Raw genomic sequence first — 24,328 nt, 5'->3', positions numbered from 1 at the left:
TTGCTCAATAATATAAAAATAAATTTTTGTAAGGCATTGTATAGTAAATACACTTCTAACTTTTAAGTCATTAATCTAAACCCAAGACCATGCAGATATAACAGAACTGGTCTTTATTTTGCATTAGTTTCACACTACTTATATTTCTGGTCCTTTTTCCTAATTTCAGACCATTTTCCTAAATATTCTTTTCTTGTTCCTTATACTCCCCACCACCCGCCAAGGTCTTAAACTTAGAAATTCAGCTGTGCAATAAGCATGTGATCTTATTAGCATGCCAGGATAAAATTCCTAGTGTGCTTGATTTTAAATGGTTGGAAACAGTCACCAAACCAGTGTTGTTTTGTGGCTGGACAGAATTGGCTCTAAGTCCCTGTTACAAATGAGATCATCCCATTGAACTCTGTGTGGTGCCCCACTGACCTCCATGGGAACAGTGTGTATGAAGCCTGGGGAGTACTCATTTCATGGAATACATGTTTACCAGCTGTAACTAAGATTTATTGCTTAATTCTGATGGCTGCTGAGTGGCATATGCTGTCACGAACTTGAGGAGGCATTTACAGCTTGCAGTGCCTTGCAGGACTGATGCATAACCTTTAAAGCTTTCTGAAGCTGTTTGCAGCATGCAGTTTTCATAGAGAGATACTTAGTTTTCTATTTCATTCTTGGTGTAAAAGCTTTAGGCGCAGGTATAAATGTGAAATGTAGCAATGGAGGTGAAATACATCAAGAGAGGCCATAAAAGCAAGTAATGCTCTTAAGTGCTACCTACTGTTGACATAGGAAAGCTTTTATATTGTGATGAATTTTTTTTTTTTTTGACTTAGCCTTTGCAGCTCTGCAAAGGTAGTAACTGTTACCTCCCCCTGGGCAGATTAAAACAGGATGGTGCTTTCTCTTCTCAGGTTGTCAGGCATGGTGCTGATGGTAATTGATCTGCTGTTCTGTGGGAAAATGGCATAAATAGCTAATGGAAAGCAGAAATTGCTCTTGGCAATAAAATAAATGGGACATCTAATTATCTAATGATTACACAAGTATAATCTTAAACTGTGCATTGAAACATTGATTCCTTGCATGCTCTTCAGTTTGTACAAGTTTTTTGCTTTCTTTTTTTGTTTGAATTCTTAAATTGAAATTAATTCAGTCCAGGTATTCCTAAGCCAGAGGGTGAAGTAGGTATACTTAGGATGTGTACCTAACATGTCCTCAATGTTTCTACAAATGTTTCAATTTTCATGTAGTTACCTAGTTTTCATTGTGAATATAAAGACATATGGGGGAAAATAAAAAACTATTTTAATTATGATCTTTGTAGAGTTACAGGTGTATCCAAAACTGTTATGGCTTTTGAAGAATCCTTATATCAAATTTGGATAATAAATGTAAGCATAATCATTAAAGTGTGAAACAGAAGGATTTTAGCTATGCCTTTATGTGCAAATCTCAACACATTCCTAATTTAGAACTTTCGTCTGTGCTATCACCATGTTTGTCAATGCAGCTATGGCTATTGAATCCTTGTGGAATAAGTTGTGAGATTGGCACAGCTTTTCAGTATGAAAATATTCATCCAAAGGAACAGGAAACAAGATGTCAGCTAATGCTGCATTCCAGCAATTTTGTAGGAAATGCAAATTCTTAGGTTGCACAGGGATTGCTCCGGAGTGATTGTAGTGCTTTTAAAAAAAACTTGCATTAATATGCTGATGTGAAAGCATTTTGAATAAAGATAGCAGAAGCACAGAAAATGATTACCAAAGCTATTACAATTTTTACCTCAAGCTAGGATTAGTGGTATTTTTCCAGGGTATATGTAAAGCACTATCAGCTTATTTTTCTTTAAATGGGCAGTAAGAAAGTGCTTCTATTTGCTTTCATTATGGTAAAGCTAAGGAATTCCTGATTTCCTTGACCTCAGTGATAACTCACCTATAGTCTGTAAATTAAAAAAAAAAGGCATTATTTTTATGTTCTGCTCTGAGGTTATTTTTAAAACACTAATTGATTGTAAAATCTTTAACAGCCAAATCCACAAACATTTGGTCCTCTGGATTGTGATGTCTTTTACAGACAGTTGCAGTGAAACAAGCATTTAGAAAGTTATGTCCTTGGGTGACATGCTTCTGCAGCCATGACTGTCTCTGGTTCTTGTACAGCATTGCCATTTGTGCTTAACAAAAATGTTGCCTGTGGATTAAAGCATTAGACCTTACTTGTAACAGGAGGGGATTTACCCGGTGCACTTGATAAAAGAAAGTTGCAGTTTAGGCAGGAAATTGCACCTTTGTTGAAAGTTCCGTGGTTTAATTTCTGAAATGTCATTTTATACTTGCAAAAATTCTCTGCACAGCTGTAGGTGTATGCTGATATGTCTGTTCAAATGTGGTGGTTAAAAGAGGAGCAAAATGTGGATTGAACCTTTCTGTTTAAATGTTACAACCTGAGGTTTAGGAAGACAACCACTCTGACATAAATCATAAACATCTTAATTGATACTTTGGGGCCGATGAGGTTATGGAAGGCTGATATTTATGTTTAATAATGCAATACATGAGGGTGTTTGATACCTGCCTGGGAACAGGGTCACGGATACTTGCATTTTGTTACAGAAATGGGAGATCACAGCATATTGGTTAAATAAAATGGTAATGACATTGTATTTAGTAACTTCCACAGTGTTATTCCATTTAAAAGGGACCGAGAGAAAACAAAAATCGGGGGAAAAAAAAGTCTTTATAGGACAGAACTGCCGAGTACGTTTTAAACGATCTGCAAAGAAGCCGAAGCCTTTGGGAAACGCTGCACCCAGCTGCCCCCGATCGCATTACTCGATGTCCCTGGAGGCGAGGCAAAGCCCGGAGGCCGCCGTGCATCACCACCGGCAGCCCGGGGGAGGCCGGGGGCGTGTTCGCCGGGCCGGCCGGCGGGGCCCCGGGGCCGCCCGCCGCTCCCGGGCGCGCTGCGCGGCGGGCAGGTGCCTGGCGGGTCACATGCTCCCGCTCCCCGTTTTCCTACTCGGCCCGGAGGGAACGGCGACGGAGGGGGAGACGGGGGCGCGCGGGGCGCGCGCGCGCCGTGGGGTCCCTCCGTGCCCGCCCCGCGGCGGGGACGCGCGGCGGCGCGCTGCCGGCGGCGGCTACGTGACGACGCTCAGGTCCACAATGAGCCCCGCCGCGCGGGGGGGCGGGGAGGCGGCGGGCCCAGCCGGGAACCTGCCGGCGACAAGGCGGTGGGTGAGGCGCCGGCTGCCCCGCCTGCCTCTGCGGCCAGCCTCGGCGGCTCGCCCGGCGGCCCGCGCTGCCCGCCTCCGCCTGCCGGGGACGCAACTCACCGCGGCGGCGAGGTACGGCGCCCGCTTCTTCGTCCTTCCGCCCCGCTTTTGGGGTCGGTTTGGGGGGCTTTGCTTTGGTTTTGGGTTTGTTTTTTTTTTTTTCTTTTCTTCCCCCGTGGAGCTCCTGCCCGTTTCCCTGCTCTCCCGCCGCGTCTGTCTCGGCGGCGGAGGGGGGGGGGGCTGCAGAGCTGCCCGCGCTGTGGGTGGGGGAGCCCGGCTCTGCTCGCGGAAAGAGGGCCGTGCCGCGGAGCAGCCTCCGCGGCCCCCGGGGGGCCCTTCCCTTCCCTTCCCCGCGGGGGCCCCGTGTCCGTCGCCGAGCGGTTTTCACCCCGGGTCTCTTCCAAGGCCGCGGCGGGGAGCGCTCGGTGCCCTCCTCGCGCCGCGTAACGGGCTGGGGCGACGGGGGCCCGCGGGGAAGAGACGGCGGCGTTTGTCGGTTAATTACAGACTAGTAAATTGCGGAGCACGTGAGGGGCGCGGCGGGGCCGCCCCCGCCCCGGGGGCCGTATTGGCTGCGGGCGGGCGGGCGGCCCGCCTCGGCGGCGGGGCGGCATGGCTGCGGGGACCGCCCGGCGGGGGCGATAAGAGGGGCAGGAGGCGGGCACGGCAACAAAGGGCGGCGGGGAGGGGACAGGAGGGCGGGCTGGCCGCGGCCGCAGCTTGCGTGCGGGGGTTCACCTGCCTGCCCCGCTCTGCTCCTGTCCTGCAGCCCCGGCGGCGAGGACCGCTCGGCAGCCGCGCCGGGGCCGGGGTGCGCCGGCGGGATCGCAAATGAAGTGCGAGAACTGCACCAAAAAGGTGAGCACGGCGGCGGAGGCGCGGCCGAGCTGGGCCCTGCCCGCGCCCCTCGGCCGGGGGACGTCGCCTCGGGGCGGGGGGGGGGGGGGCTGTCGGCCGGCGGAGCTCGTCCCCCCGCCGCCGGCCAGGCGGTGGCCTGCCGGCTTGCCCCGTGAGGCGGAGCGGCGTTCGGCTGCCGGCTCCAAGGTCACCGGCCTGCCCGGCACCCGGAGCGCACCCCCGCGCCCGTTTCCTCGTTTGCGGGCCGGCGGCGGTAGCGCACGGAGGGCGGCAGCGTTACCGTCGGGACGCGGCTGTCCGCCCAGCTCGCGGCCGTCACGTAGCGCCGCGGTCGCGACGTGTACACATACAGCTTCTGCTGTGCTCGGTTTCATCTTCCCCTCGGGATTAAAGAAAAAAAAAAAACCGCTCGGAACTGTAAAACCAACGAAGCAAGTGAATCTCGGAGGAATTATTTTCACTGGAGCAAATGCACTTTGAAAACGAGGCATTGCCTATAAAGATGTAGATTTAAGGCTGCTGAAAAAAACGTAAAGGAGCTGGATTAGTTTTTAATGATACAAACAGTTCAGCAAAGATGTTGTTGAACGGTGAACATATCTTGTGTAAAGCATGTATTTTATGGTTTTTTTTCAGGAATGCAGTAAAAAACAGAAAAACGATGATACGCAAAGTACATCTGTTGATGCATTGAGTTCAAATGATGGTTTTGAAGAGGTAATGTTCTTTCTAAAAATTGTAATATACTCGTATTTGTGTTCTTTTGTTGTTGTTGTGTACCCCAAAGGAGGTTATAAGTAGAGAACTTTCAAGTACTAAACACTAATCAACAAGCAGTTATAAGCAATTATGAACACCTGTAGACACGTCATAACAAGAGAGTCGAGAATCTTTAAAAAAGGTGAAATAAAAAAACCCTTACTATGCAAACACAAAACAGGAGTTCTAAAAAATTTCTTTTTGAGTGTCAAAAATCTGAAGTCTTCAAAACAGAGACAGAGCGTGTAATGAGAAAAGAGGAGTTTTGATAGTACAAGCGCACAAAATGTCTTCTTATTCTTTATAATAGACAAACTTACAGATCACCTCCTGTTCTTCAACAGATAACTTTCCCTGGGAATGGGTTCTTAACTGAGGGATTTTTGTTGTTTGTTTGTGTTTTTCAGGTTTTGGTGTTTTGTTTTGGGGTTTTTTTGCAAGTAGTCTGGTTATGTTGCACTTCTATCCAAGTATTCCTTCTTCCCACAGATGAGCTGCCAACAGTGTTGTAGCCAGGAGTATGAAACTCTTGATCTTACAGTGTATGTTCAATGTAATTGTAGGACTACATGTTTTACCTCATGATAAAAAGCCAAAGCCATCTTGCTGTTAGAGAGGCATCTGGCTACTAAATAGGTTTAACCATTCAAGTGAAAGTTTTCTCAGTTGCTTGGTAAGTTGATGGGGACTGTCAGCTCTGAAGTGCAATGCAAATCAAGTTACTAGAATACAGACTAGAGGACCAAAGTTAGGTCTATGTTTATGCTTAAACGTTTTGCAGTTTCACAGTAATAGTAGGAGCAGAGCCATAAAGAAGGATGGAACAAATTATTTTGGTTACTTTTAAGTAATCTTGGATGTTATGCAAGTGTCATGGATTGTCTTGTTTTAAACCAAACAGTGACAGCATGTTTGCTCTTCAGTCAGGTCATTGCAGAGGTCTTGAAAATTGCTCAATCATTATTTAATACTTGTTTACTGTTTTCTTCTCAGAAAAATGAATTTCATACATTGGCTAATGCTAAAATACTCCTTAGCGACTGCCTAGCTTGTGACAATTGTATGACATCAGAAGAAGGAGCCAGAGTTTTCCAACAGAATCAGAAGGAGCTCTTTCGTATTCTTAACCTTAATAAGGTAAAGTGACGCAAAACAATAACACACTGTTTTCTGTGAGGAGGAGGCAATTACAGAATGATGAAGCAGCTTGGTTTCCCAAGGCAGATAATGTGAAGATTTGTCAGGATATACTTTTTCCAAAGAGGAAGTGAAAACTTCAGGCAAGATGAACATTAACGTTCTTAAAATAATTTTGAACTAGAGATGCAAGATCACAGCACTTAACCTAAATGCTAGAGGAAAGTTACTGCATCTGCAGAAGTAAAATTTTTGGAAAACATAACTACCTCATTATAAAAGTGTTCTATTGCTGTCTTGTTTTCTGCTGAGACTGGGATTTTCTGAAAGCTAGTAGCTATGTATGGTGCTCAGATCTTTAGATCTTGCTAGTGAATTAATTATTTTTAGTTCTGCTCCAGACTTCTGTGTCCTTACTTGATATGCAAAAGCTATCAGAATTTGATGCTTTTCCTTAATCTGTACATAAGTGTCATAAATAAGAGAATTCATTACCTAGTGATTCATTTCTCTTAGAACTAGTTTAACAGTCCGTACAGTATGATGTTGTTGTACATGAGAAAAAGAGAAGAAAAGAGGGGGGAAATCTTTTGGGTCACATGGGTCCTATTAAGAGAGCCTGAAGTCTACAACAGGGAGGCAGCCAGGTACCTTGATCAGAACTTCAGAGGCCCAGAAGAGGACAGTGAGCAAGAGAGATGCTTTCCAGGCAGTCATGAGCTCTACTTGAAGGGTCATTATACAGCATTTAGGGTGTCTAAGGACAAACTATGGTCTCTAACCTTTTTAGGGTGAGACTTGTCTGTGGTATAGTCCTGGTTTGTCTTCCAAGGGTTCCACTGGTGTGGAAAACATCCCAACTAAAACACAAGATTGATCTTCAAATAAATGTCACCATCATCAGAGCTTTACAATTGCACACCATCTTAGGTATTTTCAAAGGGTTCTTCAGTGCCTACAAACACTGGTTTGTTGAGGGTCCTACCTTGCCAGTTCCCCTCAACAAAGTCAGTGATAGAGACACAGGAGCCTTAACAAAGGATCAGATCTGTAATTTGCTGGGTTGGATTTGTAACTTCAAATGCCCATGCTCCTGTAAACATTAGTTTATCTATTTATTAATGTTTAAGCACAGCTTTTTTTCATATTTGCTAGAATGTTTCATATTGCTAGAACGTCATAGGTGAATGCCTCTTAACTTTCCTTATGCCATTAGGAGACCAACCACAGAATTTTCCTAGGAGGGATGGATTTCCCTGAGTTATATAAAAGAAACATCTACGATGATTAGAGATGAACACTGACAGGATCAGAGGAACATCTTGTCCTGCCCTTGGGAAACCTGATAGTTGTTTCATAGGACTTTTAATGATATAGCCCAGTGAAGCATAGGACACTGAGGAATAACTCCAGGAGTGGAAAAGGGAGGGAAAGTAGGGAGCCTTACCCTGTTGTAATTACATACCTTGTTTCCTTTGTTTTTGTTTTGTTTACCAGAAATGTGATACCTCAAAACACAAAGTGTTGGCAGTGTCTATATGCCCTCAGTCATTGCCTTATTTTGCTGCTAAATTCAATCTCTCTGTGAATGATGCAGCCAAGAGACTCTGTGGTTTCCTGAAAAGTCTCGGTAAGTTTGGGTTTGTTACGATGGTGGAGCAGGAAGGGGAGATTATTTTAAATTTTTGCTTCCTCAGCAGAATTATTTGTTATGCAGTCATAAAGTGCTGTTGCACAATCTAGTTTAGAGTTTGAAATATGCACTCTGTGATGTTAATGACAGTGCACCAGTATCAGAAATGGATTGGAGGCATTACCCTGTTCATAGTAAAGGTTACAGAATAGAAGAACATTATAGAGCTGTCTTCGAAACCTTCACTACCAAGAAATCAAGGAGGATTTGGTCATGAGCTTCAATAAGATTTGCCCTAATTTTGTAACTTGAGGTAGGAGGGAATTCTTATCCTAAATGCCTTCCAGTCCTTTTGACACATACCTCTAGAAGATTCTCAGTTCTATTTTTTTCTTTAATTTGAAATTATATGCAAGAACTGTTGTATCTGCCTATTTTATGTTAAAGCTGTATTTCCTTTGCTCTTTATATACAAAATTTTATTGAAAAAGGAAAAAACACTTTGCCTATAGGTTTGGGCGTTTTTTAATGTACTTGAGGGAGAAAGGAAAAGGACAGTAATAAGCCTATAAACTGTTTCCTCCCATATGTATATATTCATTTTTCATAGTTTTTATCCATCCCTATATGCAGTATGTTTTCTTCCTCTAAATGGAATGCTAAGTGCTGGTGGGCCCCAGTTTTCTTAGAATGTGTTAATTATCTATGCCTCACTTGCTGTGGGGACATGCTCAATATTACGTAGGCGTGTAGGGAGTGTGTTGCCAAATAAGCAGACAGAAGGTCTCTGCTATGTTGGTGATAATGCTCATGTACCTTTGCAGGCAACTTCAGCACTAGAAGATAGGCCTCTTAGCTGGATGGGCTTTTTTGTGGATAATGATATGCAACCGCAGCATGTCTTGAAAAGAATGCTCCTCCTCGAGAGTCACTGCATACAGCCCAGGAGTCACGAAATCCTGTTTAATTAAACAAAAAGCAAATATATGCTGACTGGCAAGCTTCTCACAAGGAAGCAGACAACTATTTGAAGTGTTGCTAGTCAGCATTAGCAAGTTGGTGGTCCTTTTAAATTCATGACATAGAAAACAGCTTTTCAATGTATGGCTTTTATTTTTAACTCTACTATTTGTGGAAATTTGGAGAGGGGAAAGAATATACCCATTGATCCTCCAAGATTTTCTGTAGACCTGGAACTTGGAAAGAAGCCTGCGAGATGGAAAACATTCTAGTAATTCACTTCTCCTTACTGCTTTCTTTCATAGGGGTGCATTATGTATTTGACACCACTATAGCTGCTGATTTCAGTATCCTGGAGAGCCAGAGGGAATTTGTGCAGCGGTATCAACGGAGGAACCAGGAGGAGCATGCCTTACCAATGTTTGCCTCTGCTTGCCCTGGTGAGAACTGATTTCTCCAACCTTCCTGCACTTCAGCTTAGTCTCCTTGGAACTACCAAGGAACTGAGGAAAGGGTGGTTTCATTTGGGAGCCTTATATAACTTAGAGCATTTTGGCTTTGCTTTTGAGAGATACCAAATATTGCACACAGTACTTGTTACCAATAGCGCTGATCATCCTTTGTGCATTTCAGTGCGTTGCTAGATGGGCCTGTTTTTCATGGGCTGTTGGGAGAGCAGAATTTGTTTCCAACAAGCATCATCAGCTTTCCCATATGTAAGTGAGGTGCCACAGCCATAAATGTGACCCATGCAGACAAAGAACAGGTGCGATTGTGCTGGATAAGGTATGTGCTAATTCAGTGTAGGGCCTTACACAGTCAGGTACAAAGGCTGCAATAAATTCCCTATCTGCATCTTACAGTTGTCTGCTGCTCTTCAAAAAAAAAAAAAAAAAAAAAAAAAAAAAAGAAACCACAAACCCCAACACCCCCCCCAACCCCAAACAAACAAAAAAGCCCCAAAAAACCAGAAAACCCAACCTTGCTGTAGTCCACAGCCTCTGATAATATATAGAACCTGAACTACTGATTTCCTGTGCTAGTGTTTTCTATTAGTCAGTTGTATTTCCCAGCACTTCTAGAAAAGAAGCATATATTGCATATGAATCCCTGGGTAATGAAACAGGTACAGAAGCACTGAGGTTTTTAATGCTTTATATAAGACCTTAGGAGAAATTAATCAGAACTGGAATTGAGTTAGTGGCTGCTGCTTGTGTGTCCAGACCACCAAGTTTAACATGGCATTTCCGTATTGAAAAGAATATTTCAGGAACTTCGCTAATTAAACTACAACCTCTGTTATCTTAAGCAAAGTTCTGAACTTGCTGCTTAAACCTAGAGGAAAGTAGCAAGTGACATTACTCTTAATGACTGAGATGGTAATGTCTTAACACTTACAAAATAATTCCCACTTGACATGTCAGACTTCACTCACTACATGTCTCACTTCTGAGAACTTTGCACCTGAGAACTTGTTCTGTTATGAACAGAACCTGCACTTATCACAACTGAAAAGATGTAGAACATTCAGTCATTGTTTACTTTTTCCATTTGTTAGCACACCGTCATTTCAGTGTTAAGTACGATAAAGCATTCCTAAAAAAGACATTTCAAAAAGGAGGTAAAAGTAACTCCTTCACCTAACCCTCCTCTCAACTGCATCCTAAAGTTCATGGTGTTGCTTTTCAAAAGGCTAATAAAAATACAAAAATATTTCTTTCTGACTTTGAAATAACTGAAGTGGATTGCATTCTTTAAAGAAAAGTTACAGTGACAATAGAGTTGCATTTGGTGATCCCCAGAACCTGCTGTTGTCATTGATTTAAATACTGCTATTTGAATTATACTTCCACTGCAGAACACACAGAACAAACAAAAGTACAAGTATCTGGGTTACGCTTTAGGCACTACATGTATGTATTAAGAGGAAAAGTCTCTTTTTTTTCTGGTACTGTTATCTTAGTGTTATCTCTTATCTTCAGAAACAGACACACTATATGTTGCTTTTTTGTGTGTGTGTAAAACCTGTTAAGTTGAAACAACCCTCTATTACTTAGCTTTGTCTTGTTATACATGTTTTATTTAAAATTCAAAACCTGAGGATTTCTTTTAGAACTTCTTCTGAGATAATTTTAATTTTCTTCATCTAGAGACAGAGCTCAGATTATCTGCTGCTCTCATTGGAAATATTTTAAAATAGTTAATGGAGCACTTGTCTTTGTCTGTTGTACAAAAGATTGTTTCTGCTTTCAGTGCTAGTTATGGTCCTAGCTATCTGCCGTGGTGTAGATGTTAGCAGAAGCACGGGTGCTTTCCATTTCTGGAAAACTGAACCGAAATATCACTGTAAATCCAGTCTGAAAGCACGTGGTGTTTCCTTCCTGTTGACAGCAATTACAGAAAAAAGTCATGATCAGTCATCTTTAAAATAAGGCTGTTCCCTGTGTTTCCTGACTTTAATTGTCTGGGTGCATTTTCTGTTCCTCATTCTCCTTCTCTCTACCACCAGATTATATAAATTTGTCCCAGAAATGTTTACTGGGTGTGTTTTATCACAAAATGGTTTTTATATAGCTGTGTGGATATAAGGTCAATGTGAACCCAAGTATAACTGCTTTACTCTTACTTATCTTCGGGTGTAACTTTCCACAGAAATACCACCCTCTGCAGGAGTGGTCTGTGGTGTAAAATCTACCATGAGCATAAGACTATAGCCCATATAGTCCCAGAATCTGATAAAAGGGCATTTTATTGTCTCTGTCTTAATTGTTCTTACCTCCACCTGCTGCTCTCTGAAAAGAAAGTAAGCTAATTTTTTTGGTGTGTGTTTCCTGTTGAAAGTACAACAGTATAACTACTGATTGTATATGTAATATCTCAAAAGTAATCAGTTCTCTTCCTTAATTTGCCAAACTGGTAAGCAACGTGAAGCACTGGCTCTGGGAACCAGCCAGCATTTTTAATGCATTGCCAACCTTTGTGAACTCTTAGAAAGGTCAGTGGGGCAGGCTTACAGCATAAGTAGGAAGAGCATAACTACTGAGGATTCACATGCTTTTGTCCCAGTCAGCTAAACTAATTTCCTTTTACAGGAATGGGGCTTTACAGTAGCAAAAGTTTTCTTAGTTTTACTGCACTTTATACCAATGCATAGATATTTATAGCATGCATCTTTGTGATCTACTTGTGATAAACCACTAAAAATAGTGTGTTCTGAAGTACATCTGCAAGAATTTACACAGTGATTTGTAGGGGTTTCTTGTTGTTCTTTGATGCTAATGCAAGCCAACAAATGGCCGAGAATCTGAATTAATTTATGAAGGGTATAAGTCTGTTTGGGTGCAGCGGTACATTGATATAAGAACTGGGTACCTTAGGCTTCCTGTAACTGTGGCTCTGGAATTCAGCCCTGTTGATGAGTAGGCAGAAACAGCTACTGCATGCGTGTGTGAAGTGCAGATAAATGCCTCGTGTTGCTCATTCACCAAGGCTGCTTGTATAATTAAATGGTGACTAATGGTCATTGTGGAGCTGGAACTACTAGACACTTGTTCCATCTACTGCAATGAAAGAAACAATTTAAGAAATGGCTTTAGGCAATACCTGCCAGAAGTCTCTTGGGATTTAGTGAAATTTCCTTATAGTTTATGACTACAATATCTAAAACATTCCAATTCTAAAAACTTGCCTCATAGCAGGAGTGCTGTGGTGATTAATGGTAATCATAGTTGCAGTATAAAGGAAGGACCTTCCAGAAATGCTACTAAAGTACAAGGCAGAATGTTTTTAAAAACTAGCCTCATTTTGTTTGAAGCAGTTTATGTGCTATTTTGACAGCACTTGAGACTAAAGCCATTTAAGAAATAGGATATACATATCATGCAGAATGTGCTAATACAGCCTTTGTACCAAGCACCAAGAAATGAAGTCCTTTGTTGCAGGTAGTATCTTGGACTTAAAAGTCCCAGCTGAAGTTGGACATTAAGCAAACTTCCTCTGCAGAGTCTAGCAATTCAGCACAGTCCTGATATGTAAATTTATAGCCCCTAGCTTTTTCTACAACAGAAATGAATGTTTGTTGAAGATGATATATGTCTTTGAGATTTTCCATGGAGACAAGCATCTGTTAATCTTGAAGTCTGTACTTTAACAAGAATTGGGAATATTTAAACAGCTGGAGGATCCTCACGTTTCCCTAACACTTTCTCATTTTCATCACTAAAATTTTACTGCACTGGGAAACCACTTCTCTGCCATAGAGAGACAAACCAACTGAACACTACTTGGATTCTGGTTTTGTGCTGCTGTTGGCCTTTGTGGCAGTGTTCTGACTTAAACATTACCGGATGTTTATACATATGTGTTCATTTCAAGCTTAAGAATTAACCTACAGGTTTTACCTTTCCTGGGCAGCATGTAGTTCACAGCAATTTTTCCCTTTTTATGTAAACACTAATCTGTTTGAAGATAAAAGACTGAAGTATGATATTTTTCACTATTTCTTAGCACCAAAAGCAACACACTTCCTTAGAAGGCTGGGCCTAACGCTTCTGCACAATTTAGGTATCTGGTTCTCAGTTCATGTAGGTGAAGCAGAAAGTTCTGAATCCTTGCTGTGAAAGATTCTGGGCTGTTGTCTTCAGTGAGAGTTACAGTGCCTAAGAAAGAATTGCACACCCTAAATATCTTAATCTGCTCACTTGTCAGTTCCTGTTCCGGAAGACGGGGAATAATAGAACTGCTCTGGATATTGGGGGTGGTGTGAACATACGTAGCTGTCACAGCTGAAATGCTGAAGCAGTCTGGTGAAAGGGATGGGGACTCTTGAGTAACTAAGACAGAATGTAGAATACAGAGAGATTTCAGTTGATTACTCTGTGTGTGGTTGAGTGTGGGGGTGCTTCTAAAGAAGGTGTGGCTACTCTAACAATAGTAAAAGAAGCCATTTTTCTCCAGGCTTAATCCATGTGCATCTTGTGATAATGCTTTCATGTGACTCTTCTGTTCTAGAGGAGGCAAGCTGGGTGCATGGATATTAAATCTCAGGAAACAGAAGGTTACAGTTAAGCAGCTGAACAGAGTACATTTGTTGTAGTATCCGGTGATCCAAGGGCTGAGGTCTAGAAAGTCAACTTACTCTTTGTTAGCTGGGGTCCTGTTCTTTCTGCTTTGTTAAATCTATGCATTAAATAGGGTGTAATAGGTCATGAAGTTCACAGTGACTTGTAGGTCTAAAACTAATGACACAGTGAATTATTGATAGCCAACTGTAAGGCATTATTAACTGAGCCTTGAAGTTTCCTACAGTTCCCAAGGTGGGGCTTCCAGCTGACACAGAAATGTCCTACCTACTATAAAGTTGTCCTCATTTTTAAGAGCTGTTCTATAACCACTGCCACTTTGCCATGCTTATGTGCCACTTCACTATCTGTGCTTTTCTGCCATTCTAGGTTGGATCCGGTATGCTGAAAGGGTACTTACCAATCTTGTGACCTCTCACATTTGCACTGCAAAGTCTCCACAGCAGATCATGGGCTCCCTGGTGAAAGGCTACTTTGCCAGGCAGCAGGTAAGTGATTCTGATTTATTTTTACCATTATACTCTTCTAAAAAGATGGGCTAGTGGGCTTTAATACTGAAATATAGATCTTAGTGTATTATAAAGTGATAAAGCATCTTCCTGAATTGTTTGCCCTTCACTTGAAGAATAAACGGTGCTCTACTGCTGTACAAGTTCGCATGATAAGAAGAATGTACAAAGAACCTCATTTCATGAGGTGCAGTGTGAGCTGGCAGCAATCCTTATGCTTGCAGTGCAACATGGATTTAGATATTTATGGATAAAATTAAATCCAGGGTGGATAAAGAGATTCTTGTTAAATGCTGCCTGTGTAGTTCTATAGCACAGCCAAAACAGGAGTGGACGAGAATAATACAGAAATTGCCCTGTTATCTGGGATCAATAAAAGCATTGTATGCTAGAAAATAACCTTTTTATCTTCTCAATTTTGTATGTTGAAAAAGTTGGTGTTCTTTTTATGTTATCATACTTAAATTTAAGTGCATCCACATTATATAGGAAAGTATTGGTATCTCCATGTAGATAGAGAAGTATTGATAGACTTGCTGTGGATGAAGGTGGGTGAGTGACAGCTAGAAAACAGAATTCTGAAGTCCTGACTTGCATTCACTTTTGAAGGCAATCAAAAGCTGCAGAAAATGTGGTCTGAAGGAATAAGGAGAAGTTTCAGCCAGAATACTGACTTCAGATGTTTGTTGCTGATGCTTTGTGACTTCTGGCAAATCACTTCATCTGAGTTCAGCAGTCTTTAATTGCTAGGGATTGATTACTAGTATTACCTGCATAGAGTTTGTGATGCTATTTTTGTCATTGTCATCCTTCAAGCTGTCTTTTGCTCTTCATGGAGTTCACATGTGCTCTCTTCTATGTTCCACAGAACTTGTCTCCTGATAAAATTTTCCATGTAATTGTGGCGCCTTGTTATGACAAAAAACTGGAAGCCTTGCGGGAAGATTTCTACACTGCCTTGTATAATTCGCAAGAAGTTGATTGTGTTCTGACATCAGGTTAAATCTTCTTTAAACTTACTATTTATAAAGATATAAGTGAATCACTATTGTTAGAAGAGCCTTTATGCCAGACTTTCCTTTTTTTCAAGTCTGCTTTAGTTGTAAGGTTGGCTTTTTTCTGCTTTAAAAGTAGTTATGTGGTTTTGTGCTACTGGTAATATAGGTATTGTATAGGGAAGGCAAAGCAAAAAATAATTTCCTTCTAAGTTGGTATTCATCTGAAAACAAGATTTAGGTATTTGGTTTTGTCAGCCTCTTGAGAAAGATAAGTTATGCAAATCCATATTAAAAATCATTGTTTTGCTTGTCATTATTTAATCTCCACTGGGATTATTCATAACATTCCAAATGCAGAGGTCAAGTACAAAGTGGATAAGGAGTCAAACCCTGCATCCGGGAGAGAGAAGGATGCTGCCGAAGCTACACTAACATGTATTATGCATGGCACCAGTGGCTTTTTGCTGTGGCTCATGTCTTTAGGCTCAATGTCCAAACTACATATCCTCCTTTTTCCCCTGCAATGTAGAAACATCTTCCAAACTTAACCTAACAGAAAAGCTACGAATAGCATTATGCAAAGTTTGGAACAAGCTGAAGGCCCTTTTCTTCAGAGCTGGAAGTGTCAGGCTTCTCAGTTGCTTGGAGGCAACTGACTCTAGTAAGAATTGGAGAATGTGACTGTAAGCACATATAGATGTTGGGATGTTGATCTCTTAAACAGAGGCACAGCATGTGCATTTTGCTTTGTGTTGAAAGTAAAATGTCATATGTTTTCCTACAGGTGAAATTGTCCAAATAATGGAACAGAAAAATGTGTCTATGAAAGATGTGACTGAAGTAGCTGTAGATAGTTTGTAAGTAGTTTTGTTGTGGATTGCTTCCTTATTTTGATGACAAATGACAACAGCTTTGAGCATATTCAACATAAATGTAAAACTTCTCAGGAGAATGTTTTTTCTTTTTAAAGAAAAAAAGCCTACATCAAAGCCTGAGTAGACTAAAGCCTCATCCTTTATACAGTGGCCCAAAACCCCCAAAGTGTTGTCTTAGATATTCATTGTTATATATAAAAGTAATACGAAACAGGTAATATAAAACAGTATATACTGTCTAAATACAAAGCAGGTAATTTGATGTAATGAACCCTGTCTAGTGACTCCTTTAAAATTTAAGATTTTTTGAAGATTTGTGTAGCTTCTTACGTATATTTTAATGCAGTAATATTAGACTTGACTGTATCAAGTTCACGACTTGCTAGTAAGTGTGACTGTCTCAGGGTGTTGACCCCATTCAGACCTCTCCTATGCTTGAGCTTGTCTAAAGCTGAACAGTCTCATCTGCCCCCCTCCAACTGTCTGGCCTCACACAAAGATGCTGGGATGCAATCATGGGGTTGACCATCTGTTCTGTGCTTCCCTCTCATTCGGAGCAGCATCTTGACAGTAAATTTCCACTTCCCCAAATGTGTTCATGTAGAATTGATAGAAGTAGCACCCTTTCAGGAAATGGTAATTAATTTTTTTTTATATACTGAAGATGGCAGTTAGTTTTTCAAGATTGGATAAAATTTAAACATGCTTTAGATGAAAATCACACAAAGCATTGAAGAGATTTTGTTTACTTACTGTATGACTGGCTCAGAAAGCAGCATGCATGTTTTAATTCTCAGGCTTAGTTACAAAGGCTGGTCTCGCTGCTCACTGATCTTTGTTCAAGTGTGACAGATGTTACTTGGTATCTTTCCAAAGTGGTGGTAGTGGAGCAATAAACATGCTTTCTTGCACAAAATAGAAAGCTCTGGAAATTTGTAAAAATCCTTTTTGCTTTCACTTAATATCCTGCTTGGGCCTTGTCTAGACTGGAGAAATTTAAGTGGTTCAGTGGTAACATTTTCAGAACTGTGTTTGTAGTGTAGCTCCTACGATTACTTCTACCAGAGATTGCTACACAGAATGAGAATTACATAAATAAAGTTCTTGCAGACATAAATCACATAGAGACGGTCATTTATTTCTAAATCAGCCTGTCCAATGAAAGAACAAGCTCTTATTCAGAATATACCTGGCTTATTGGATCAATTTATGTTGGAAAATAATTTTTAAAAGGACTAATCTAGTAATACTGGTTCAAGCTGTGACACTTGATGACATAAATTTTTGCTCTTCTGGGTCTTAAAAGTAGATTTTGTGAGAAATTTATATAACTTGACCTCCTCCTCTTAAAACAAGTCCCAGCACAGCAGCAATTTGTGGTAAAGTGCTTGGTATTAAAAAAGTAGTATGAACGAAGTAACTCATGTTTGAGTTCTCAAATTACTTTTGTAGCTAGAGAATGCTAACAAATAGCATTGGCTAAAATTAGGAGACCTACCATGAAACAAAATCAGGCAAGGTTATTAAAAAAAAAAAAATCCAGAAGTTGCAGTAGTTCTTAAGTAGATGCAATGGCATGGCATAGAGGGGACAGAGATATTAAATTTGTAAACTTCAGCTCTTTAGTAATCAAAATATTTCTCTGTTATTATTAAAACTTCAGCATTTTTTGTTAGTAAGGTGTTTGTTGTGGTAATTTTCACTTTCGTTTCGTGGTTGAATGCTGTGCTTGGACTGCTGCTCAGGCAAAAGCTAGCAGCATAGGCCAGGAAAGGTCACGTCTGGATGTTCTGGAAGAAGGTAATTAGACTATATCTAGAGAGGCTTTTACATGTAAGAGCAAAGGACATAATCTGTCCATTTGCTAATCTGAAGATGAATCTCTCTTTCTGAAACTAGCAGTACCACACACCCCTATCGATTTCTGCTTTGTCAGAAAGGAGCATAAGCCTGTAGAGCTGCAGTCTTTGGTGGTCACCAGCATGCATCCCAGTACACTTTATACTACAGCCACTTGTGCTCACTAGTGCTGTTTTTAACTGAGGGAGAGGTGAACTTCCAGGTGAATGCTATGCCCATTGGATATGATCTCACTAATTTTCTTTCCTGAACTATAGTGTAGCACTTATCTTAAAGGTACAGTGTTTAGCCTGGTTGCAACCGTACTGATTCACAGTTATTTTAGTGGCAAAGTGTTACAGACTGTGACAAACAGCTCCTGGAGCAGGAGAATTGTTTGTGAGCAAAGGCTTGTAACTTTTGAAGTACTTTTATATTCTCACAGGCTAAAAATGACTTACTTCTTTTTTCCCAAAAATGTCTCCTGAGCAGTAAATGGCTGTTAACCAAGTCTTTAGGCTGTGCTGAATGTGCATTCTTATAAATTACTGTTGCTCGAGGTTTCTGAACATGGAAAGCCCTGCATCCTTTTACATTTTTTACTCTTTTTTTTCCCCATCATCTTACTGCTGTCCTGAATAGTTAAATTTTTTTTAAGCTGTAATAAATAAAAATGTTACTATGTTGTTACTCACTGCTATAAAACACTTTTTGGTGGGGGAGACGAGAAAGGGAAAAACATAGTACTTCATTGAAGTGAAGGAATTAAATTTTGGAGCTGATCTATCTTTTTGTTGTTTTCTAAGGTTTGATGAAATAAAGGAGGGAGATGTAGTAAGGCATGATGGGAAGAGATCCGATGGTTACCTGGAACACATTTTTAAACATGCTGCAAAGGAGCTTTTTGGCATGGATGTCAAGGAAATCACTTACAAAGCATTAAAGTAAGTTACAGTTCTGTATCCTTGTTATGTAGGATGGGCTAGTTAGAATATTCTCAGTTGGAAAGGACCTACAATGATCATCTAGTCCAACTGCCTGACCACTTCAAGGCTGAACAAAAGTTAAAGCATTTATTAAGGGCATTGTCCAAATGCCTCTTAAACATTGACAGGCTTGGGGCATTGACCACCTCTCTAGGAAGCCTGTTCCAGTGTTTGACCGCCCTCTTGATAAAGAAGTCATTCCTAATGTCCAGTCTAAACCTCCCCTGGTTTAGTTGGTGGTACAGTAAACCATAATGCAGTTATTGCTGACCTGGCTCTTTCACTGATATGCAGTTACCTGATATAAACCTGTAAATTTGTTTCTGTGAAGTAGCTCCTGCTAGTTTTAATTTTTTTTAATAACTTACCCGCCCTTAAAAATTAAGTATAATTCTGTTCTGAAAATTCAACCCAACTTCTGCTTAACTCAGTTTAGAAACTGGAAGAGTTCAACTTAATCTCACTTGTTCTGTTCTCTTTAGAGCATCTGAATACAAGCTGACACAGTTGGATCATCCCTTTGGTAATGCAGGGGTTTAAAATGTTCTCTGTGTATCTTTACAGGAACAAGGACTTTCAAGAAGTTACCCTTGAAAAAGATGGTGAGACAGTGCTACGTTTTGCAGCAGCTTACGGCTTTAGAAATATCCAAAACATGGTTCTGAAGTTGAAAAAAGGAAAGTTTTTATACCATTTTGTAGAAGTCCTTGCCTGCCCAGGAGGTAAGAATAATTGTGGATCCACAGTAGTTCCACACATATATCTCAAATCTCAAAGTAAAGTTGTCTTATAGGCAGAGACTTAATTTCATTCCCTCTTAATTCTCTTCTTAATAATCTAAAATGCTTACTATTTAATGAATGGGCTAGAACACCAATTACATGTGCAGGGTTGGCTCAGAAATTGATTGGGTTTTCTAAAATTAACCACAATGTTATTTGCTGTCTTCTGACCTATAAATAAGTGACAGCATGGCTCTTATGATTATTTCAAACCTCAGAGGAAATACTCTGAAGTGGTGGTTGTCAAGGGCAAGAAAGACAAAGAACATAATTAAGATCATAAAACCATGGAGAAGGCAGAGAAAGATTGTTGATATGAAACCTCATTTACATTAAGATTATGTTGATACTGGAATCACTTTAAGTAAATACAAATTCTAACAGCATGGGTGGTAGTTTTTTAGACAAGTATGAAAAAAGAATTCCAAGTTAACAAACTTTCTCTTCATACCAAATCTCCATCACCCTTGTGGCTTTTTTCTTACCTCTTTTTTGTTGTTGTTGTTGTTTTCTTTTTTTTCCCTTTTCTCCGAAGGCTGCCTAAATGGAAAAGGTCAGGCACAAACTGAAGATGGAAAACCAGATAAAGCACTGCTTAACCAGATGGAAGAAGTGTATGCTGCAATACCTGTTAGGCTTCCAGAAACCAACATGCACGTACAAAAGATGTACCAGGACTGGCTGGAAGGCATGGACTCTAAGAAGGTCCAGGAAACTTTGCACACCAAATACAGTGCAGTAAATCAAACAGCAAGCAGTTTGGATATCAAATGGTAATAAATCAAACTCGCAAAAGATTTGCTTAGGTTAGTTACAGATTCAGCACTGGAAACATTCTATGCAATCGCAGATGCTATGCACTAGCCGAGTGTATGAATGAGATGCTTCCTAATTGTGGATTATTATTTGTGAAGAACCATTGCTTTTTAAAAACAGAAAGAGAAGTCTCCGCAAGCCCTGGTTCCTGCCATTGTCATTTAACTTTTACTGTGTGTAATCTCCTGCGTATAATGGATTTCTTTATTCAAAAACATGATCTTGCAAGGTACATAAGCGCTTTCTGCCAGGGGCAGGGAGTGTAATTCCTGATGAAGTTACTCCCTGAAGTGAAGGCTTCCCTTAACTTCCCAAAATGGGCTCCCCCAAGAAGGCAAGATTATTTTACTGGTACTCCTAGGTATGCAATCCCTTTCATCACAGGAAAACAGTCATCATGAATTTCAACATTGTTGCAGTTGTTGTGAAGGAACTTGGGATTTACTTGCCTTTGTAACAAAAAAAACCTTTACAGGGACAAGTGCGTATATGGAGAAGTATAATGAATTTATGTATGCCTTCTGTCCATATTTTAACAAAAACTATTCAGTTCCAAACTAGTCACCATTCCTTACTGATGTAATATTTTGTAAGGAACAAGATACTTCATATAAACTGAACTTGGGAAGCTAATCCTAAATGGTTATAATGCAATCCTTCATTAGAAATAGTTCCAAATAGGTTGGTTGGTACAAAAAGAGGACTTTTCTTTCCTTCTAAGTTTACTTAGAAACTTGCAGCTGGGAAGAATGGTGCTGCTTGCTTTGGCTTCTTTATGAGGGTGAAACATGCATATGCACTGTCACGTGAGCACATGCATACTACAACTTTGCTAGATTTGTTGAGCCAGACTTACAGCACTTTTATTCTCTCATGTTTCGGTACACAGAATACCAGATTGATCTTTATCTCCATGTTGACAGACTTCTAGTAAAAATAACTTCATGGAGTGCCTCTGAAGAAAGTATTTAGCAATGCCTGTGAGCTCATCAAAGTTACTGTACATTGGCATAATGAATTTTGGTACACTTATTTTAAGTATGCCGCAGAGGTTTCATTTAACAGACATTTTAAAGTGGTATTTGCATGCAAGCTTTTTTGCAACTTCATGTTGCAGAGGGTTATTCCAGAATGTGATGGACAAAAAAAAAAAAAAAAGAAACTACTGCTAGACTTCTTCAGATTTTCCTAGCAGCACCAAATTTGTTCACAATTAATGGCTGTTTGAAGCTAGCAAAGTTTCAGCTTTCTTTTTCCAGTCTGAAAGTGTGGATAGGCTTTTTTAATCATTTCAGGCAGTTTGAATGACTCTTCTTGTAAATTTCTTAATGTTACAACTGCTTGTATGAGTAAGATCTAATACTGCAAAAACCTGTGTGTATTTGAAATCCACATTTAACTTGAACACAGTGGATGGCATAAAGGCATCAGTGAAGTCAATGCAAGTTCTTGCATTGGCCAAACAACAGAGGCTCAAAAGGAGAGAGACAGACTTAAGTATGTTACCCGAATGACAAGAGACAGTTCTCTTAATGTGAAGCTGTTAATAGAATTGCAGCTTTCAATTGGACCTCCACCTAAATAACAAAACATTTCACTTTGAGGGATGTTTTCTTTCAAGTGCAAATGAATTTGATTACTCTGCTACCTACATGCACACAGTAAGATTATACCCATAAATTAGCCTTTGTAAGTTGTTCCTTGTTGTAATAAAAACATTATACTTATGTGGTGCAATATCAGAACATCTACAGAAATCTACCTCTGTACAGGATGGGAGTCCAGAAATCATGGGAAGACCTATGTATAGCCGAAACTGTAATAAATGTCTGCTAAAGAAAGATGGTGGTGTTGCATGAAATTTCTGAACAGATTACTTCTAGAAGCAACATCCAACTGCTTTGGTCTGATTTTCTTTATCTGTCATGATTTCCTCCAAAAACTTCAACAGAATTATCTTGTAATAAAGTGGTCTTGTCCTGTTTGTATAGGCATATGTTTCTATGTATATATGGTTTATAGCTTGATGGCATGTTTAAATTATATTGCTTCAGTTCTTTGTATAGTATGCTTACTTTTTTTATGTGCGTATACTGGATGAAATGGTATGAAAAAAGTTGTTTGCTTTTCTGATAAAATCTTCTCTAAACTACACAAGAGCTGCCTTGCTATTCTGAAAACATACCCTTGAACTGTTTGTACAACTTGAAACATCCTCGTCTTGATTAGGTGGCACTGCTGTACATGTTCTCTTTTGCCATTATGCTTGCCTGTTGCACTGAAGAGTTTCACTCCTATGCTGGTGGGAGACCCTAGGAATGGGCCAGTAGGTGAAATAAATCCGTCTATAGTATACTGTGCTGTGCTTCTACCACAAGGGAAACTGGTGGCTCAGTGCATAAAATAAACTATTTCAGTTGAATCTACCATTTCTTCCATCTGCTCAAGTGTTTTAACCTATTGAGATAGTAGCAATGTAAATATCTAGTAGATTATTTGTCTGCCACAGTATTCTTTTGAAAGACAAGGCAGGCATCTAACTTGGGCAGCTTTTAGTGGCTAGGTGGAATGTATGTATAAGTAGTGACTTACAGTGACTGATACTTGTCTTTTTTTTGTCAGCTTTTGTTTTATAAGACTTTTGGAGCAAAACTGATTTTAAAGCTCTTTTCTTTGAAGTGCCAGTTTAAAAGAAAAAAAAGTTTTTTCCCTTAACTGTAGTAAGTCTTTTCCCCTCCACCTTCTTTCACTGAAATTTTAACATATATCAGAAAACCATGTTGCAACTTCATATATAGTGAAATACTTGCCTAAGATTTGATTCTGGCTTTTAAATCTACAGTTGGGAAGTCTGTCATTATTGACAATACGTGTTTCTAGCCACGCTTTCTGAAACTACAGCATTATTTAGTTCCCTGATACGATTTTGGCAACTAATAATTTTCATTGCTACTGCCTTTTCAGCAATGGGAAAAGTTCCTAGTGTGGTCACAGCCATAGTGCTTTACTTCTCAGTTGAATGTTGTGCTGAGACAATCTTGTCTCTAGATGATTTTTAAGAAATAAATTGGAGGGATTGCAGGAAAGTAACTGGAAACGCTAAATTAATTTGGAAATTGTCTTGGGGTATTACTGACTTGAGCATATCAAGTGCTTGATACCTTGGGTTCTAGTACTTTATTCTGAGACTGCTACAGTACGGGATACACATTGTGAAGTACTTCTGCTATGCCTTCTCCAGTAAGTTTGCCTTGGCCACAGCATCTTGTGTTTGTCCACTATAGTTAATGAACATGGACAGACATGGGCTATGCTATCTCTTAGAATAATGGATATATCTGTATGCAGCAGTCTCAACTGGATTATATTTGGATAATGTTCAGTTACCTAAATTTTGGTGCTTTGTATTCAAATGGAGCATGACCATGAATTGTCCTAAATAAATCTTGATACTGAATTGCCTACTGATTCTGTCTCATTCTATATAAGAGCTTAACTCTTAAAACAAAGTGTACTTAAACGTATGTTCTTGGGTGGTGAATTTAGCACAAATACTTACTGTCTGTAACAGTAATACCTTATCAGCTATTTGTGAGTATTCTGGATTACAGCTACACTTCAAACTGATAAATGGAAGGAGAAAGTTGCGGAATAACAGTAGGAAATGGTAATTTGCTCTCTAGAATTGTAAAATAATATATTGAATTGTTGCAAGGCTGACAAGCATCTGGTGGCTTTAAAGCTCTCTGAGCTGGGAAGAGTGATGTTGCTGGATGAAGCCAATCTCTGGGGGTTGACTAGTTACACTGAAGTTTACA

General features: G+C 40.2%; 1 protein-coding gene and 1 long non-coding RNA gene across 2 annotated transcripts; one reads left to right on the top strand and one right to left on the bottom strand.

Annotated features, from left to right (window-relative positions):
• Positions 1 to 2,641: 2,641 nt before the first annotated feature.
• Positions 2,642 to 3,437, bottom strand: LOC138688140 (uncharacterized). The gene is made up of 2 exons (XR_011327194.1): positions 3,338 to 3,437; positions 2,642 to 3,218 (listed from the first exon to the last, which is right to left on the bottom strand). It is a non-coding gene; the product is annotated as an uncharacterized lncRNA (long non-coding RNA).
• Positions 3,155 to 23,967, top strand: NARF (nuclear prelamin A recognition factor). Its single transcript, XM_069798932.1, has 12 exons — positions 3,155 to 3,349; positions 4,047 to 4,135; positions 4,772 to 4,852; positions 5,888 to 6,031; positions 7,529 to 7,661; positions 8,930 to 9,064; positions 14,075 to 14,193; positions 15,083 to 15,212; positions 15,997 to 16,069; positions 18,733 to 18,870; positions 19,477 to 19,634; positions 20,230 to 23,967. Exons 2-12 carry the CDS (start codon positions 4,109 to 4,111, stop codon positions 20,469 to 20,471), a joined length of 1,380 nt encoding a protein of 459 aa, XP_069655033.1. The 5' UTR covers positions 3,155 to 3,349; positions 4,047 to 4,108; the 3' UTR covers positions 20,472 to 23,967.
• Positions 23,968 to 24,328: the final 361 nt, after the last annotated feature.

Source organism: Haliaeetus albicilla, chromosome 12 (assembly GCF_947461875.1).
Source record: "Haliaeetus albicilla chromosome 12, bHalAlb1.1, whole genome shotgun sequence".
In the NCBI taxonomy this organism is placed as follows: Eukaryota; Metazoa; Chordata; class Aves; order Accipitriformes; family Accipitridae; genus Haliaeetus; species Haliaeetus albicilla.
Note: the sequence above shows the minus strand (reverse complement) of the source record. Positions and strands in the feature narration are given on the sequence as shown.

Coding starts and splice junctions, on each gene's coding strand:
- NARF (XM_069798932.1), top strand. CDS start 4,109: ATGAAGTGCGAGAACTGCACCAAAAAG. Junction 7,662..8,929: donor TGGTTTCCTGAAAAGTCTCG/GTAAGTTTGGGT, acceptor TTTCTTTCATAG/GGGTGCATTATGTATTTGAC. Junction 19,635..20,229: donor AGTCCTTGCCTGCCCAGGAG/GTAAGAATAATT, acceptor TTTTCTCCGAAG/GCTGCCTAAATGGAAAAGGT.